General features: G+C 36.1%; 1 protein-coding gene across 3 annotated transcripts in view; it reads left to right on the top strand.

Annotated features, from left to right (window-relative positions):
* LOC145668094 (uncharacterized) overlaps positions 1-19,169 on the top strand; it is a 114,169-nt gene that overhangs the window by 77,300 nt on the left and 17,700 nt on the right. The window contains exon 1 of one of the 3 annotated variants that reach the window (XM_081735612.1): positions 5,873-6,173. The exons of the other annotated variants lie outside the window; for them this stretch is intronic. Within the exon in view, the coding sequence (XP_081591738.1) occupies positions 5,957-6,173 (217 nt within the window). The 5' untranslated portion in view covers positions 5,873-5,956. Of the gene's footprint in view, positions 1-5,872; positions 6,174-19,169 lie in introns of those variants that run through there. 3 annotated transcript variants of the gene reach the window in all.

Raw genomic sequence — 19,169 nt, 5'->3', positions numbered from 1 at the left:
CCAGGGAAAACAATTGCTCCTTTTGGATTTTCGAAAGTAGTCCACTTCTTCGAAATACGCGTACATGTCAAAACAGATTTACTTATTCACCATATATAAATGAACAGAGAGGGAGCAACAAACGAAGATAGGACGAATAGAAGAGAACACATTTAGCCAATATCCTTCGTGACCGATTGGATTGGACATAGAAGAGAACACATTTAGCCAATATCCTTCGTGACCGATTGGATTGGACATAGAAGAGAACACATTTAGCCAATATCCTTCATGACCGATTGGATTGGACATAGAAGAGAACACATTTAGCCAATATCCTTCGTGACTGATTGGATTGGACATAGAAGAGAACACATTTAGCCAATATCCTTCGTGACCGATTGGATTGGACACACCTTGCGAAGAAATAGGCTTCATACCGCCATAGAAGGAAAGATGGAAGGAAACCGAGGAATGGGAAGAACAACACAACTGATCGATGATTTGAAAAACAGAAGAAAATATTGTGAATTAAAAGAGAAAGCTGTAGATCGAGAAACGTGGAAGAAATATTTCCAGACCCAAACCTAAATAAATAAATAAATAAATAAATAAAGTCTCATTAGTCCCAGGATCTGCCAAAAGGCAGAATATTTAATAATAATAATAATTACTGTAATTAATAAAGTTATGTAATGAACATAAATAATTTTGTTTTACATTAAGTATTATAGTATCAAAGTGTGTTCGCGACATCGCTTGTGGTCGGTCTTTTGCTTCTCCCTTTCAAAAATAAATAAATAAACAAAATTAAATTTTAAAAAATCCTGCGAACGTTCTGATATATATATATATATATATATATATATATATATATATATATATATATATGTCCTGTTGATATGTCTATGTACTGTTAATAATAGACTATATACTAATTGCATTCCATTTCTTATTTTATTTCAGGAACTAACGGTAACAGTATTACTTTTTCCATTCAATGTTTTAGTGTAATATGTGAACAATGTTTCTTCCAGCTGGCCGGGGCCAAGATAAATTTAATTGCTGCGTGGTAGATTTTGAGTTTAGCTTCCCTTTTATTATCGTGTCTATGTGAGACGTGGAATCCGAACCACATGGGCTCCCATCAGGAATCGAACCGGGATGTCCGTCGCTGAAGGCGAGTATGCTAACCGTGTAGTCAAGTCACTCTTGTGCAAGTCCTTTAGCACGTGCAATCAGCGACAAGATTTCTTTCCGTTTGATCAAATTAGTTTCGTAAATAACTTCAAAAAGGAAGGACAATTTGAGTACAGTTTTCAGTAAATTAAAAAGGATGTCATTTTGTGTGTACGTTCCAGCCACACCAACGTTGTATGTTCTAGCCATACCACCGTTATTTCCAAAATAAATGTTACCAAACAAAAAGGACTTTTGTCGCTGACTGTACATTATATATATTCATTCTATGCATTAGATTGTGGTAAGCCCACGTTGTGACATAACATGGTGATAAGGTTATTTAAAAGTATTTTGTGATATAGTACTTAAAAAAAAATGGCATAAGGTTATGTTGCGTACGTGGACATTTATCGATCAATAATTGAAGTTGCCTCGGAGCTTTACTATCGTCGAAAATTGTATTTTTCTTGTTCACAATGTAATTCCCCATTGTTTTACAGGTTGGAAAATAAATAAATATGTTACGTAAAATAAGCGAACGATCTGTTGACTTAAGCGAGATAATATTGCCTTATCGAAGCACAATTGTATAGGTCAAGTGTTCAGCTAGGTCAGTCAGACTGAATGAAGTGATGATGTGGACGTGTAGACTTATTATTCCACGTTTTGATTCCAAAGTCACTTTCTTTGATTTTTCAGTAATTTGTACGAGGAAAAATCAAGGGAAACAGTACAGACTGAGTTCATTTATTTTTTTTTTAACCTATGCTTACATAGCATTTATATAGAAATGTAGTAGCTATACAACTATCAGTTTCCATTAATTAATCAAGGCTAACAAAAATTAGGTACCTAGCAATTGAATAGGATCTGCCTATTTCACTGAAATATATTTTCATGTATCATGTAATTGATCAGTTATTTAGCCAGTAGCTCTCCCTTCTGGTCTAGTGGCTAGCGGCCATCCTTTGATGCATGTGATCCGGGATTCGATCCCAATGGGAAAACATTAAAATTTGAATTCACTACGGTGGGTCGGATTCCATCCGAAACTGTAAGTCCATCTTATATAGCCCCAGTGCTGAAAAGAGACAACAAAAACAAATGCTGTTAGTTTTGGGACATGGAAAAGGTAAGATTTCTTATTAATAGATACACCAGGAGTTTGTTCTTTAGCTCCGAACTCTTTAAGTATAAGCAGGTGAACTTTGAGGAAACAGCCTATTGAAAGAGGATTGATTTAATTCTTAGTTTAGCGTCCCTTTGAGCAGCGAGGCTATACTAACCTGCAGCTTAACGTGCAATCTAAATCACATGAGCTCCTGCTAAGAATCAAACCCAGATCTCCCACGTTACAGGCGTGTACGCTAACCGCTTAGCCGCAAGAGAGCTCCTAAAGAAAGAGCAACTGGAAAGAGCACATTAGGGCAGTAACTGGAATCAGACTGCGAATATTTGTTTAAGGGATGCTCAGATTGAGAATTCATAGCTTGTCAAATGCCTAGAGACACAACAGGATAATTAGTTCTTGATACGGGATTTTGAAAACCGGGAGAATTTTTCTGCATATTTTGAAGTTTTTACTGTGCTAAGGGGGCAGACCAATAAACATGATACATTACCTTTTGCCCGTTTTTCGTAAAGGAAAAGAGATAATGAAATGTAACTTAGCACAATAATAGATAATGCTATTCTATACCCGAAAACACGAATCAAAAGAATTTTCAGTGTTTCCATCTATAGAAATTACAGTGTGGCCAGAATATAAATTACCCAAAAATCTAGGTTAAGGCAGTGACTAGGCTTATCATGTTGTCTTGACTCCTTGTTAACTACTTTCTTAGTAATATTTGTATTTATTTTGTAATAAACAGAAAATGTAATTTTCGGGTGTGGAATAACATTATTATTGTGGTAAGTTACATTTCATTGTCTCTTTTCACTTACGAAAAACAGGCAAACGAAAAATGGTTAGCTTTTGTATCATTTTTAGTAGTTTACCCCCTTAAGCTGTCTATACCAGCATTAGCAGAAACCAGCAAGCAACTCATCTGGACGGTCCGGGATCGGTGCTTAAATTCGAGTTATTTAAAATTGAAATCCAAAACTGATTGGGATTAAGTTTATAGTAGTTAGTCCATTGAATCTGGGGTTTAAGAAAATTTAGAAGTTTAATGTATCAATTCCTTCACCCTTCTCTTTCATAACAATATAATTTCTGCCACTCCGGTTTCAATACAGGAATAAGGTCGGAGATAGGTCATATTGTTGCGGTACCGGTACTGCGTCTATATAATATACAGAGTGTTAATGTGTACGGTTGACAATGCTTGGGAGATGATTCCTGATACTAAGATAACAAGAAAAATATAAACTAACCTGGGTGTAGAAATACTTCTTTCGGCACTATAACCACCTCAAAATTTGTCGGAAAAATGCAATTAACAGCTATAATTCGAGGACAAAATGTCGGATTGAAGTCAAGTAAAGGGGAACGCCTTTTATTTTGTCATAGATTCCATTAATGTACAATCCGCGGCAAAAAACCTGCAACATGAGGATTTAAGTTTAATGTGAAACTACGCCTAACACCACAGGGAATGAACATAACGTCTAAGTGGAACGAATCACGCCAGGATAAACCTCGGCCTCCTCCCGTGCACACTTATTTTGGAGCAAAAGACTTCGTCATTTCACAATAAACTTATATGATCATGTTGCAGGTTTTTTGCCGCGGATTTTCCAATGAATGTAGTACAGGGGTGGTGCACGAGTAACCCCCAAAGGAACTGGAGAACTCCGGATATTTTATCAGAAGCTTGAATGAGGAAAATGAACACCGATCAAGTACAGTGTTTCAACACTAGTACAGTAATTAAATGGGTATAAAATTCTGCTGTTATTCTTCAGAGATCATAATGTCCGCTGCATTCCGATGCAGACCCAAGTGACCCATGTCGTCACTGCAATCTATGTAGAAAGCCAGAAATAATAAAAGAATCGCAGAAGAATTGATTCAATGTTATTGAACAAAAGGAGATCAGTTCCTACGAAGGATTGTTGCAATTGATGAAACCTGGATAAGAGATTTTGAACCAGAACTGACGTGTCAGTCGTCACAATGGAGAAAAAAGTTCCGACTCTCGACGCCCGAAGAAACCACCGCCAACAATCAAAGGTTAACGCATGATGATCTTCGCATATGACATAAATAGAGTGATTACTACAAATAGAGTGCCACAGGGGACGTATGTAACAGGAGTATACTACAACCTGTTTCTACAAAATGTTTTGCGTCTGAAAATTCGTCAAAGAAGGCCTGACATGCTTTCAGCTGGTGTCCTCATTTTGCGCGATAATGCAAGACCGCATACTGCCCTTCAAATGAGGGAAACACTCAAGGGAAATGTTTGCCCACCCACCATATAGTCCTGATTTGAGTTCTCCAGATTTTGATTTGTTTCCCAAATTGAAGGAACCACTCCGTGGAAAATGTTCCGATACAATTGACGAAGCTTCCAGTGAGATGACCCGAGTGATCAGACAGCTCAACAATGAAGGTGCCCTATCCAGAATACAGAATTTACCACAAAGTTGGGAAGTTGTCTCAGCAAGAATGGAGATTATTTTGTACAATAAATTATTTACTTCTTTAACATCTTTCAATGTGCAGAACTTTTGAAATGGCCCTCCTAATTTAGTAGTATGCAGCAGATGGTATTTTCGTTTAATTTTATTCGGACTCAAACCACTTGGAACGTGTTTATGTTCCCTTCCTCGTGTAACATGTTTGATCAGTATCATATATTTCGACGTAACTGATATAATTTTTCAGTCATTTATTGTCAGTTCATATTTCCAACGCGGTTTGAAAAAAAAAGGAACTTTCAATATATTACCCGTGTTACTCACCGTCTCTGGACGAAGTATGTTGGCTATCGAAAATTATGATGTCATATTGTAGGTCTTACTTTTTCAGTAGGTTAAGTAGTTCGATTGCAAATAGCAGACCATGCGCGCCGACTACGTGGGTGCTCCGGGGCTCCGGCACCCACAAGACTTTAAGTTTGGACCCGGGTTTGAGCTCGTTTCTCTTGCGTTTAAGTCAGCCGTGTTACCGACTGAACTAGGGCAGCTCTAACTTATCCTTATAGTACTGGTATATTTTACTTTATTACAGCACATCCCTTCATGACAGTGTTCGTAAAAAGATTTTAACTAAAAATAAATAAATCAAATATCGAGACTTCCCTGAAAACATATAGGCTAACGCATCCCACCATTGATGTGCACCCACATAAATTTTGGAAAGTCGGCGCCGTTGTGGCAAACGAGTCAAAATTGTAAAAAAAAAAAAAAAAAAAAAAAAAAAAAAAAGTGAGGTTAGGTATTTTAGAGGAAGTATACGCAACGAGTAATGCTACCTGTTTATGAATAGAACCGAGAAAATCTTATTGGGATACAGATGTTGAGAAAAAGTAATTTAATTGGCACCTTGTATTTCTAACTTCAATCATCTCTCAGAAGCACTGGTAAAGATCTTTTAGTCTTCACTGTTATCAAGAACACATCCTCCAAATGTGCTTACAATTGCTATTTGTTAGTCGTTGATATGTGAGAAATGCAACATGTATTTTATTTATCTTTTCTTTTTTTTTTTTTTTTATCTGATATTAGTGACATCAGCGAATATCCGGGCACTGTTGTTTCCATCGTGTGTGTATTTTCTATTAAGTGCGTGGAACGTGACACAGTTGTAGCGCTTTATTATAGTTAAACCTTTGGTGAGCGCAGCATGGCAGATGAGGAGATCCCAGGTTTCTCACCGGAACAATTCCTAAGGAATTTCACCGAGCGGTTAATGGCTATGAGTGAAGAAGAGAGGGAACAACTAAAGTTAAATGTGATGAGTGAAATGGGGGAATTGATCAAGGATAGAATAAATGACAAAGCATTGAGCGTACAATATGCTGTTTTCGGTGTGGCAATTCTACTGCTCATTCTAGTGTTCCGTAAGTGTTCCAACTATTTTTATTGCATATATTTGCTCTAGTTGCGTAACTAGATTAATCTCTCATTCTATTCGTCGCTAAGCAAAGCTACCTGTAACATGTAAAAAATATAACTTAAAAGAGGTAAATCTAATTATGAAGGCAAGAGACCCAGGTGACACTTTGACAGATAAAGACCGCCAAGGGCGCCGATTTCTCTGTAACTTTAGGGGGCCCATTCATAAAAAAAAATACATATAACAATATATACAACAAGATAAAACATACAAAAATACATATTCATAAAAATATGGGGGGGCGACAAAGCTTTGTGGAGCCCGGGCCCAGGCCCGTATCCATGGGGAGTCTAGGGGGTCCAGGCTAAATTTTGCCCCTCTAAAATTTTCACGGTAGAATGGCAAATGAACTATAATATGGTTGCATCGGGCACCCCTACATTTTTGGGCTGGCTACAGGCCTGCCCGCGCCGCCCGGCCTCCCCAGGATCGGCGCCCTTGAAGACCGCCTGGTTTACAGCGGAATATTACTAAGAATAATCCCACACCCGGCAATACCATCGTTTCGTTGGTCAATCTCCACTACCGGTACTGTCCGCCTATGGGACGGCAGTGTCGTATGAAATTACATCTGATATAGCCTTCTCAAGGATTAGAACATTAGATATTTTTTTCCGATAAATTTTCTGTTCGAAGATAAAAGTTTTATTCTTCCTTGTGTGACTTCCCTCAAGACACGCCCCCTAAACCTAAAACACAAGATATACTTTTTTTTTTTTTTTTACTAGGAGTCTAGTAAATTGCAAAAAATAGTACAATATATTTCTAAAATTGGTCTAAACTCGGTTTGAAAATTGACGTTTTCGCTTTCCGGATTGTTGCTCTTAGCAGCACCGTTTTATAGAATATTTTATGTGAATGCTTTATGATAGTGATTAATATATGTAGAGTTCAACTCACTAATTTCCTCGCTAAAGTGCGAATAATACACGATTTAATTGAACTTCTAAATGGAAACTTGAAATTCCTAGGCTTACAAGTCAAGGCATGTTTTAGCTGCGTAATATGCGGTCAGCATATTGATTCCTATCGCCATTATTTCTAATCCTGTAGTGCAGAGTTCGACACTTCATAAGTAAAGTAGCTCCTCTATTGGGTGAATCAAGTAACGTCCAACAGACAACAAACGTTGCAGTGTGGTTCCGGGTTCAATTTCCGGTTGCATTATAGTGGTTCAAATTGCACCTTAAATTGTGGGTCCATGTCTATATAGTCTAGGTGCTCGAAAGGAACGCTGACCACAGTAGATGTACCCCACTTCGGAAGGTCGAGTCAGCGAAATTTGATGTTGTTTTCCTAGAATTCGATGTCATTTCCTGGAATTGAGAGGCAAGTTTCGACAAGCCTTTAGTTGCTATGTTCATATCCTTTTACGGCTAGTACAGAAGTTTGTGGGAAAATGTTTATGATAAGAGCCTGTTGCTATGGTGATAGTCTTGGATGGCTTCATCGTCTTGGATGGTCATACTCTTGGACGGATCATAGTCCTATCAGTTATCATGATCGAAGCTTCCCAATTGATTGATTGATTTTTGCTTTTCGTTATGTATTGAATAGCTAGATGCTCTTGGCCTTCATAGTCTTGGATGCTCATACTGTTGGACGGATCAGAGTCCTATCAGTTATCATGATCGAAGCTTCCCAATTGATTGATTGATTGATTTTTGTCTTTTCGTTATGAATTTGAACCCCCAAACCCCTCCACTCCCTCCTGCGAAGAACGTAAGGGAACGTTGTTACTATGCTCATACTCTTGGACGGCGAAGATTCCCAATTGATTGATTGATTTTTGCTTTTCGTTATGTATTGAATAGCTAGATGCTCTTGGCCTTCATAGTCTTGGATGCTCATACTGTTGGACGGATCAGAGTCCTATCAGTTATCATGATCGAAGCTTCCCAATTGATTGATTGATTTTTGCTTTTCGTTATGTTGATTTTTGCTTTTCGTTATGTATTGAATAGCTAAATGCTCTTGGACGGATGAGAGTTCTATTAGCTATCATGATCGAAGCTTCCCAATTGATTGATTGATTTTTGTCTTTTCGTTATGGATTTGAACCCCCCAAACCTCTCCACTTCACTCCCTCCTGCGAAGAACGCAAGCGAACGATGTTACTATGCTCATACTCTTGGACGGCTATCGGATCTTGATGAGAGTTCTTTCAGTTATCACGTTCGAAACTTCCCAATTGATTGAATATCAAGTTCGAAGCTTCCCAATTGATTGATTGATTTTCGTCTTTTAGTTATGTATTGAATAGCTATTTTGCATAGCGAAGAGCATACTTAATGTCTTAAAATATTCAATGCTTTCTCATCGAGAATCGAACCTGAACACTAAATATGTTTTCATTTTGAAAGCTCTCTCATTGAAATTGAACGCAAGACCAGTACTTCACGATTTAGAGTTGAATTAATTCTTGCATAAAAAAAAAAGAATTTCATGTATTGATTTTAGCGTAGCATATGATATGTACATTGTTCAAAGCTCTTCATTTCGAAGTACTATAATGCTTTCAAGTGTTCAATGCTCCCTTTCTCTCTCTTTCTCTCTCTCTATCATCGAGAATCGAACCCGGACCAAAGTGGTATTAAAACATAAATAACAACCATAAAAATAAATTTAAAAAATACAGCATCACATTATTATTATTATTATTATTTTGGGAGTGAAAGTGAAGCAGACAACTAACCTTGATTGTAGCTTCGTTAATTTATGAAATAAAGATTGTACACAAAAAAGAATTTCACTTCGTTTTCACGACAGAAAGGATCGAATTAACTTCATGCCTTAAAATGTGTAATGTTTTCTCATCGAGGATCGAACCAGCAGGACACGGGAATCAAACGCAAGACCTGTACTTCACGACCATTGAGTTGAATTAATCCTTGCATGAAAAAAAAAAAGAATTTCACTTCGTTTCACGACAGAAAGAAACGAACTCAGATTTTTGTCACATATATCGTCGGAGATATTCTGATTCTTTTAGAATAGAAAAAAAAAGAATTTCACGGAGTAATCCAACTTGAGGTGAGCACTCTATCACTGAACGTCAGTGCCTCGCATATAGATTAGATTTTATTTTAAAAAAACTTTTCGTCTTTTTTTTTCTAGTTGTCTTGTATTGGGTAGCTAGATTCCCCCCTCAGCCCCCAGACCCATCTTGTAATGCTAAGAATAGAAGTTCCCAGATTTTCTGCGAAGAAAAAAAGAATGCTTTCTCATCGAGAATCGAACCCGGATCCCAAACGATCGTGGTCTTTCGTAAGTGTATGGTACATGTATAAACAAGATGAAACTTGATTTCCTCTTCGTCATCCCTTCCTGCATCATGCATGTGTGCACAGATATTTTGTATGCATAGTGTCATTAGTCTCTGTTGATCATCTGCTGAAATAACATGGCTCTGTAAATCATAAGTTACTTTATAATATTGACTTCCATAGATTTCGAACATAATTGAACATAGAAACGTAAGCAAGATTTCATTGAAGTAGACGATTAGAAAAATACGAATAGTGGAAGATTAAGAATGGAACTGCGACCAAATTCTGTATCTGAAAGGATACCATTCCAACAAATGCCAGAATTACCATATAGTGGTGCATATAAATGTTTTGCCCCTCAATATAATCAGTATTGTACAAAGGAATTACGTTTAAGAACATTCGAACACTGGCCTATTTCATCAAAACAATGCCCGGATCAATTAAGTAATGCTGGATTTTTTTACACGAAGACAAGAGACCAAACTATATGCTTCTATTGTGCTGGTGGATTAAAAGATTGGACTGATAATGATGTTCCATGGATAGAACATGCGAAATGGTTTCCTATTTGTCCATTTCTTTACCTTAAGAAAGGATATGCTTTTATTAAACAAATACAGGAAAAGTGCCCTGATATACAAGTATTTCGTAGTGCTCCGAATGATGATATACATAAAAATGCCAGTAAAAGTTGCAATAAGGAACTTAATTTTCAGTATGGTACAATTTGAAGTGAAACTTGAATAAAGTTCCATTACATACTTTTTCTTTGTATATAACTGTAAAAAGTACATGTACATATTCTAAAGTTATCAAAACAATATGTATTTATACAAATAATTTACGTATGTGCTATTATGTATAACTTCCAGATGCATTAGCATCGTATTTGGAAAAATGGAAATATATGTTTAATATATAAAGGAATGAAGATTAATTTATTTGGACGTAACATGCACGATCTTGAATTTACTGAACTGATATCATAATCGTAAATGTATAGGACATATATAAACAAGACGAAACATGATTGTTTCTCCTCCTTGTCATATTAAATGGTGCATAAGGTCTTAATTTAATGAAAGCCAAATTAATGTGTATTGTACTGAAAAGTGGAACATTTGAATAAGTGAATCGTGTTGCTAAAGACCTTGTATTTGGATTTAAGTGAAATTTTAACAGAATGGGAAAGAAAACTTGTACATTTGATTCCGCTTGTTTTCAGACTATAAACAAAAAACTCATAGATTCAATTATGACTGATTTATTTGATAGTGTACAAACACAGTCAAGTTTGACGGAAAACGAACTTTAAAGTTGATGGGTGTCAATGAAGTGGACTTCTGTTCATAAAGAAGCAGAAAATACTTTTCATTTATACTGAACAGTGTAGTACTAATTCTAGTGCATTTAATAATAATAATAATAATAATAATAATAATATAGTGAAATTGAAATCTTTTATTATTTTCACATAAAATTTGTATTTTGTGAACGATCAATACGGTAGGATTTTTAAATTAGTATACTAATGTTGTTGTTATTCCGATACTTCTCTTTTAGGAGTTAAGAAACTTCATTTAGAATGGTTGATCTGAAAAGAAACCGTACGGACGTCTTTTTTTTTCGATCACAGCACAACGTACGTTTACGATGAAGAACGTTGTGTTTGTAGATTTTTTAATTTATCAGAAAGTCCATATGGTGTGAACCGCGATCGAATCAGGGACCCCAAAATACTGGATGTAAATCCTCTATTACTGAGCCATCATACTCGTCAAACCATAAAAAAAACAGACACATACATACACATATGTGAATGTCTGTTTTGCTAGTCTCTTTCTTTTCTCTGTTTGCTAGCACATTGAACTCCATCTTAAAATGGTTTAGTTTCAAGAGCAACAGATAAGATAACATTATCAAATGTTTTGATGATTCGTAACAGACTGACCTACAGCCCTGCTAAATGAATGATAAAAGGTACAGTACATTTAATTGTATGTTAAATCATATTATGTCTTAAAATGTTATATGTGCCTGTAGTATGTGCTTGGGGGAAGCCTCCTTGGAACATCGAATCACCTCACCTTTAAGTAATGATAATAGAATAAAAAATGTGGAACGAGAGAAGTGTGTGTGTGTGTGTGTATGTGTGTATGTGGCTCACAAGGGAATGAAGGGAGAATTGATATCGAGTTGGAACATTGTGCATACATCAATCGAAAGCACTAAGGATGCTGATTAAGAATCTGTAATAAAAAGTTTCCACATAAATGTATGGAAGGAGTTATGTCGATTTGTCACTTTTCACATTTTGCGAGATTTTGTTGTTTTGAAATTAGCTAAGTAGGTGAAAACAAAACGATGAACTCAACTCACAGAGCTTGCTACCTTCTAAAGCTAATCATCTATGTAAAATGCATAGTGAGAAACAGGGTCGGATCCAGGACGGACTTCTGGGGGGGCGGTGGGTTGTAATACTGGTACTTAGAGCTACTTTTAAGAGCGTCAAACTCGGGGATGGGTTTTATTTATTTATAAAATTAAAAAAGTTTCCTCTTCTAGGAGGGGCATTCGCTCCGATCGCCCCCCTTGGATCCGCCCCTGGTGAGAAAGTATCATAAGCCATATTGCACGCATAATAAAGTCCCTGTGTGGTACTGCCATCTATGCGGTAAAGTGCGCAACAACTTCGATTCTCCATGCCTAGCTTCGGACTGTAAACACACGCGAACAGTTGTCAATGTGCTCTCCCCGAGGTAACAAGGTGCTTGTTTTGATGTGTACTCAAATGTTGTTCATTTGTTACGTCAAGGTGCAAAATGCCGCAAATGAATATTGCCAACGTCTTGGCAATTGTAACTGAACAAGTCAGCGACTATATCCAGCGAAATCGGATCAAATCTGCTGAACAAACGTCAAGTGAAATTGACTTTGCATCCGCCATTAGTGACATGATTATTGAAGGCTGTGAAAAAGGCGATGTCATTTCAGAAACTTTGGTTTTGACAGACTTTCGCGTGATTGACGGTGATACACCAGTGGCACATTTACATACATCACGAAGGAGCTGTTCGATTTTGGATGAAGACCCTGATTATGAACCATCGACATCAGCAGGTCGTCCGAAAAATTCAGACACTCGGAAATACACAGACGACGAGATGAGGATGGTTCTTGATTGTGCATGGTCACCGCGAGGCAAATGCAGAAAAATCACTGCCATCCGTAAGAAACACTCTTGGGCACCAGACTGGCCTGTCATTCGTGCGTGGAAAAGGCAATTCGCATCTGGTGGCAATAGAGAATTGAAGCTGAAGCAAGTAAGCGACGACACGTTTGCCGATTTCAACGCAACTGCTGCGGCTGGGCATCCAATTCACGACGACGACATACGAATCTGGGCGATGAAAAATGCAGCCAAACTTGATTTCGCTCATTCGTTCGAGGCTTCGTCTTGGTGGGTACAGCAGTTTAAAAAAGCCCGTGGAATTACCAGCCGCCGAATCACGAGTCGCGTGACGAAGCCCTGCTTCCAAGATCAGGAGCTTTTGAAAACGGAAGCAGACAAATTTGCGACCCGCATCAGCAACACAATCAATGAAAAACGCATCGCTGCCACAAACGTTTTAAACGCCGATCAGAGTGGTGTTCAATATGAAATGACAGGAAATCGCACTCTGGCGTTTAAAGGACAAGATAGAGTTGAAAAAGTTGTGCAGTCAACAAATGCTACAACCCACTCTTTCACTATGTTGCCAATAGTTGCGATGAGCGGAGTTGTTCATGACAAAATGATGGTAACACTCCAAGAGTCTAGCGGAAAATTTGGGCCAGGGTGTGGGAAACAATGATCAAACCCGAAAATCTAGTGCTTGATGCATCGAAAAGTGGCATCATGACAAATGACGGCCGCGACAAGTTTGTTAAAGACTTGCTGTCCGCAGCAATTTCACCGAACGAAGAAACTATCGTTCTACTTGACCATTGGGGTCCGTTACAGACCACATGCGAATTGCCGCGTGTTTGCCAAATGGCGCAATGGTGAAGGTTGAGAATATCCCGAAAAACTGCACGCAATTCTGTCAGCCGTTAGACGTTTATGGGTTTGGTGTTTGGAAACATTATTTGAAGAAACTTGAACACTATGTGAAACTCGAACTTGACGGGTATAAAATATTTCAACGAGACCAGCGCATTATATTTGCTTCGATTCTACACAATCAGATGAGTTCGCCAAGATATACTGGGTTGTATCAATATGCATTTATTAAAGCTGGTTATAAGACTGGTGAATATCCTGCTTTTGATTCGCCAAGCAAATTTGGTTTTAGGTTTGGTGTCGCCAACTGTAAACATTGTGAGAAACTTGCGAGAATCCGTTGCTCTTGGTGCAAAGACATTTTTTGTTTGAACCATTTTCTTGTTGATAACCCCGAGTATGTGCTGAAATATCATTACTGCACATCTTATGTCAACTAATACATTTGATTCTGTTATGCTCCAAACGTTATGTTTCCTCAAATATGAGCAACGAAAACATTTCCAAACGATTTCTAGTGCGTGAATTAGTCGTTTGTATGAGTTTTTTAGCGATTAGAATTGAAATAACGTGAAAAAGTGCGAAAACTGTGAAAAGTGACAAATCGACATAACTCCTTCAATACATTTATGTGGAAACTTTTTATTACAGATTCTTAATCAGCATCATTAGTGCTTTCGATTGATGTATGCACAACGTTCCAACTCGATATCAATTCTCCCTTCATTCCCTTGTCAGTGGTAAAGCAACGACTTACCCTTTCAGATGAATACTTAGTGTAGTAGATCATTGTTCCGTAATCCAGTACATGTGGTCCCTAGTTCGATCTCCGCTCAAGTAAGCTTATAGTTTTTTTTATTACTAATTGTCGTGCACTGTGGTCGACTTCCAAACATTGTGTCCGTGAGTTTTCATGGTCTACTCATACATTCTCTTTCTACTAAGTATTCATTCATTCATTCATTTGTCTTAATCATCCGTCATCCTCAGCATAATGAGCATAATCATGGTACGTTAAACTGAAATATTTTCTTACGTTTCGAACGTAAGAAATATGTGAAAGTTTGTGTGTGGCTCAGTGATAAAGCAATGACTTATTCTTTCAGATGAATACTTAGTATAGTAGAGCATTGTTCCGCAACCCGGTGCATGCGGTCCCTAGTTCGATCTCCGATCAAGTAAGCTTATAATTTTTATTACTAATTGTCGTGCACTGTGGCAAAGTGCATGCAGTCCCTAGTTTCGTCTTCGAACATCGTGTCCGTGAGTTTTCATGATCTACTCATACATTCTCATTCTACTAAGTATTCATTCATTCATTTGTCTTAATCATCCATCTCCCTCAGCATAATGGGCATAGTCGTGGTACGTTAAACTGATTTGAACGTACCTCTAAATTGAGTTTTCGTATTTGCTACGGAATAAGAACATCATATTGTGTTAAGTAATAGTTTTCGCAATCATTGAGACATCATGCCCTTCGTAAGAGAGAGAGAGAGAGAGATGAAATATTTTAGTTTAACGTTCCACCTAACAGAATTTCTTCGTATTTCCACTCTTCAGTGAAAATCAACGTTGCCATTTTCTTTTAGCATAACATTTTTTTTGAAGGTACATTAGTGACAGTACTACGCGTCTCGGATGTTTGTTTCATTTCGAATGTGAAAAAATGTACTTGTCGATTTGCGACTTTTGTCTTTTCGTACCGAAAAGTTTCTCCATTCGTTGGCAAATAAATCTAAAAGTAATATTTTTTTCTTCACGAACTATGAGAATTGTCTGAAACAAAGAGAGATGTGTTTATGCCCTTATTATAATTATACTGAACACCTAACATTACCATCATCATCAGTCTTGGAGAAACATGAATCTAGCAAATTCCGAACTCGTTATCTTTCTTTTTTTAGAGTAATTAACTGAAGGTGTGATGACAAATTTGAGGCACGGATCGCCATTAAGTTCCAGCAGGATACATACCAAGAAGCTTCAGCATTTGAAAAACGAAGTACTGATTGTAAATCCTTTACCACTGAGCCACCATACTCCTCAAACCTAAAATGTAATAGGTTTGTACATCATGTAAAGACCCCCGGAGAAATAAAGATACGTCCCACAAATATACCCTTTCTGGGTAAAAGGACATATGATTAAGACAAATGAATGACGAAAAAATATTAGTTGATAGAATGACAATATGAATAAACGTTATATCACTGAGTCATCATGCATCCTGAATTCCATTGAATTTATGAGTAGAAGAACAATACAAAGCTGCAAGCGGTTTCGGTTTCGATTCCCGGCGGTCATAAAATTATAACAGCTTTTTCACCCCATTCACCTTCAATACAGTTTTGTGCTCAGGCAAATGTCCAAACAATACATAATATGTAAGTCCCTTCCATTTCCCCGAACTTATCAAAACGTTATCCCTCAAACGTAACAGGCTAAATAGACATAATCTAAATCCTAACTAGTACTCATCTCATCCAAACTGTTTATCTGTAATATACATTTGCGCAACCTGTGAAAGCTTCTCAAGCTATTGTTGAGATTTTAAAAATTTAAAATTTTATCAATAAAAGATTCTAGTTTGTTTTAGAATTCCTCATTCTTCTTTACAGCAAAATTTATTCAAATGAATAGATTCAGTCGTTCTTTTATAAAGAACAAAATAATTTAAAGTAATTTACTCACAAGTAACAAAGTTTCACTGATTCTTCAATCACATGATCATCATTCATTTGCTTTGAATTATTCTTTATCATTCATTTTCATGAATCTTTAAAATTATAGTGAAACCCTGTTAAAAATTACACTGAAATCCTGTTAAAATTACAGTGAAACCATGTTAAAAATTACATTGAAGTCCTGTTAAAATTACAGTGAAACTATGTTAGAAATTTTGCTAAGATATTATTTTAGTAAAAATAATATATTGGAGAAACCTAACAACACAATTCTTATAAGTTATATTTAAAAGTAATAATAAGATTAGAATACTTTTAATGTAAAACCATTGTCAAATTTGTTTCAAACCCACAACTCTTGGAGAAAATCAGGTAAATGTCCTTTATTTTAAAAGTATGCAGTCGCCTAAAAGAAATATTCAAGTTAAACCAGATGTTTCCTAGAACGCCCAAATTTAGTTAATTATTTTACTTTTCATTTTCCTAAAACAGTTCAATACAATACCTTAAGTGCTGCAAAATCCATTGCCACAGCCTTATAGTTGTCTTTTTAAAAAACAACGAGCAAACAGCCACAAAGAGGGAAAAATTATCGCTATGGGTTACCCTTCAAATTTGTTTTGAAAAACACAAACACCTTTAAAGTTAAAAATTAGAAACCATTGTTAAACACAAGAAAAAATCTTTACGGTCAGCAACAAATATCCAATACTAATCGATAGGTCAAGGAATAATTATAAAATAAAACACTAAATTATAACCAAAGCCATTTTCTACTTTCTTTTTTCTTTTATTATTATTATTATTTGTCTATATACATCTTTTTACAAGTTTTTTCTTTTTTTATGGGAGGCCAAAAATTACCTCTCCCTCAACCATTTCTTTTTCTTCTGTTTTTCTTTGTTGCTTTCTTCCTCTTCTTTTTCTTCTATTACTTCATTTAGGCACTTCCTCTCTAAGTCCCATTTTAACCCACAAATTAATTTTTCATTACTTTCTCTCTTTTTTTCTTCTTGATAAAGTTTTATTAATGTGTAATTAACACATAGTACATGTGTGCCACTTTTGCTTCCTTTCATTATTTGGGCACGCGTATGAAAGAAAATAAGCCGTTTTTTGTCCCCTTTTTCTTATTTTTTCTTCACAATAGTCTTCAACGGTAAATGCACTAGTGCATGGGCTTGCCATCATCTTTTTCCTGAAATAAAAAGATACCAATTTTATTATCACAAAATATAAATTAAACTTTAAAAGTACACCTATCTTATACTGATAATATACATGTTTTCTCTTTAAATACTACAGTAATTTTCACTCGTATAGCTTTGCTGTTGAACAAAATGCTACAACTATATTTACTTAGCATGAAAAATCAAAGTTAACTTCTCCTTTATTGTACACAATTGTTTTCCCGATCAACATGTGTAACATTCTACATTTAGTCGTGTTTCTGTTCTTATGGTTAGGTTTGGAAATTTACATTTTAATAAAAAAATAAAAGAAAGAGCTGAATTACTACCACATAGAATGAAACATGATGATAATAATACGTGGGATAATAAAGGAACTGTTTATGATTTCTTTCCGTAATGTTAAAGAGCAACAAATAAAGCCCTACATATACTAACAGTAATAGTAACTAAAATAACTAGCTATCGAATATATAATACAATGCTAATCACTATATTCAGGTAAATATTACATTTAAAATTCATTCTATTCTACAATAATCAGAATATCTCGATGCTATACGAAACATGAATCTACAGATTATCTTGGAATCCGTCAAGAGTCGAACTCAAGTTTTCTACACAGAAAGTACGTGCGCTAAGTGATTTGACGCGAATATGTATTGCTTTCAGCAAGTAGTGTCAAAGAACAAGTATTACATTTAAAATTCATTCTATTCTACAAGAATCAGAATATCTCGAGGCTATACGAAACATGAATCTACAGATTATCTTGGAATCCGTCAAGAGTCGAACTCAAGTTTCCTACACAGAAAGTACGCGCGCTAAGTGATTTGACGCGAATATGTATTGCTTTCAGCAAGTAGTGTCAAAGAACAAGTATTACATTTAAAATTCATTCTATTCTACAAGAATCAGAATACTATACTTATAAAATAAGACGTAAATCTACAGCCTAACGTGGAATTCGAGCTACATTAACTATCATCAAGAGTCGAACTCAAGTTTCCCATAATATAGGCACGTACATCCACGAAAAACAATGAAATAATTAATTCCAATACTAATACTATCTACGTTACGAAAATATCACTTAAATAAGCACTGAAATAATAATAATCAAAATCACTACTATTAAACTATATAAATACGAAATTTTCTCAACTGAAAAATATTTTTTCCTAGCTGTCCGTACGCTAAGTGATTACCCGCGAAGATGTATTGCTTTTAAGACAAACATCTGCGAAAGCGGATAGGTCTATCAGTGTAGTATTCTGTGATATAATGCATGATGCATTCTTACACATTTCTTCACATGTTGACAATAGGTCCGCAATTTGAATTACACTATTAAAGATGTACGTACACTTATATCTGACTAATCATTCCTGTCACTGTATCTGATTACCCACACCTTGATAAATTGCACAAATTTGAAATTTTTCAGATGAACCTTTAATGCAAAAGTAAAATTGCATCACGTAATGGCCATCAATCAAGTTTTGATAAGTGATGACACTACGAATAAAAAATATCTATGTCCTCCTAACTCTAGCATTTCCTCAAAGTCAATGCTAGCAGGGGTAATATAAATCAAAAACCATCGCTGATAACGGGTTTGCGTGTACAAATTTGTAATTTCGTTATCTTTCTTTTCTGAATATGATGGTACATACTCTTTAAAGGAACATAAGACACCATAATTCCCTTTGTAATACTTAGATTGTGTAAACAAAGTAGCTGAAGTTC

This window comes from Thermobia domestica, chromosome 13, assembly GCF_964235325.1.
Source record: "Thermobia domestica chromosome 13, izTheDome1.hap1.1, whole genome shotgun sequence".
NCBI lineage: Eukaryota > Metazoa > Arthropoda > Insecta > Zygentoma > Lepismatidae > Thermobia > Thermobia domestica.
The sequence above is the reverse complement of the archived record's forward strand: the minus strand, read 5'-3'. Positions and strand labels throughout refer to the sequence as shown.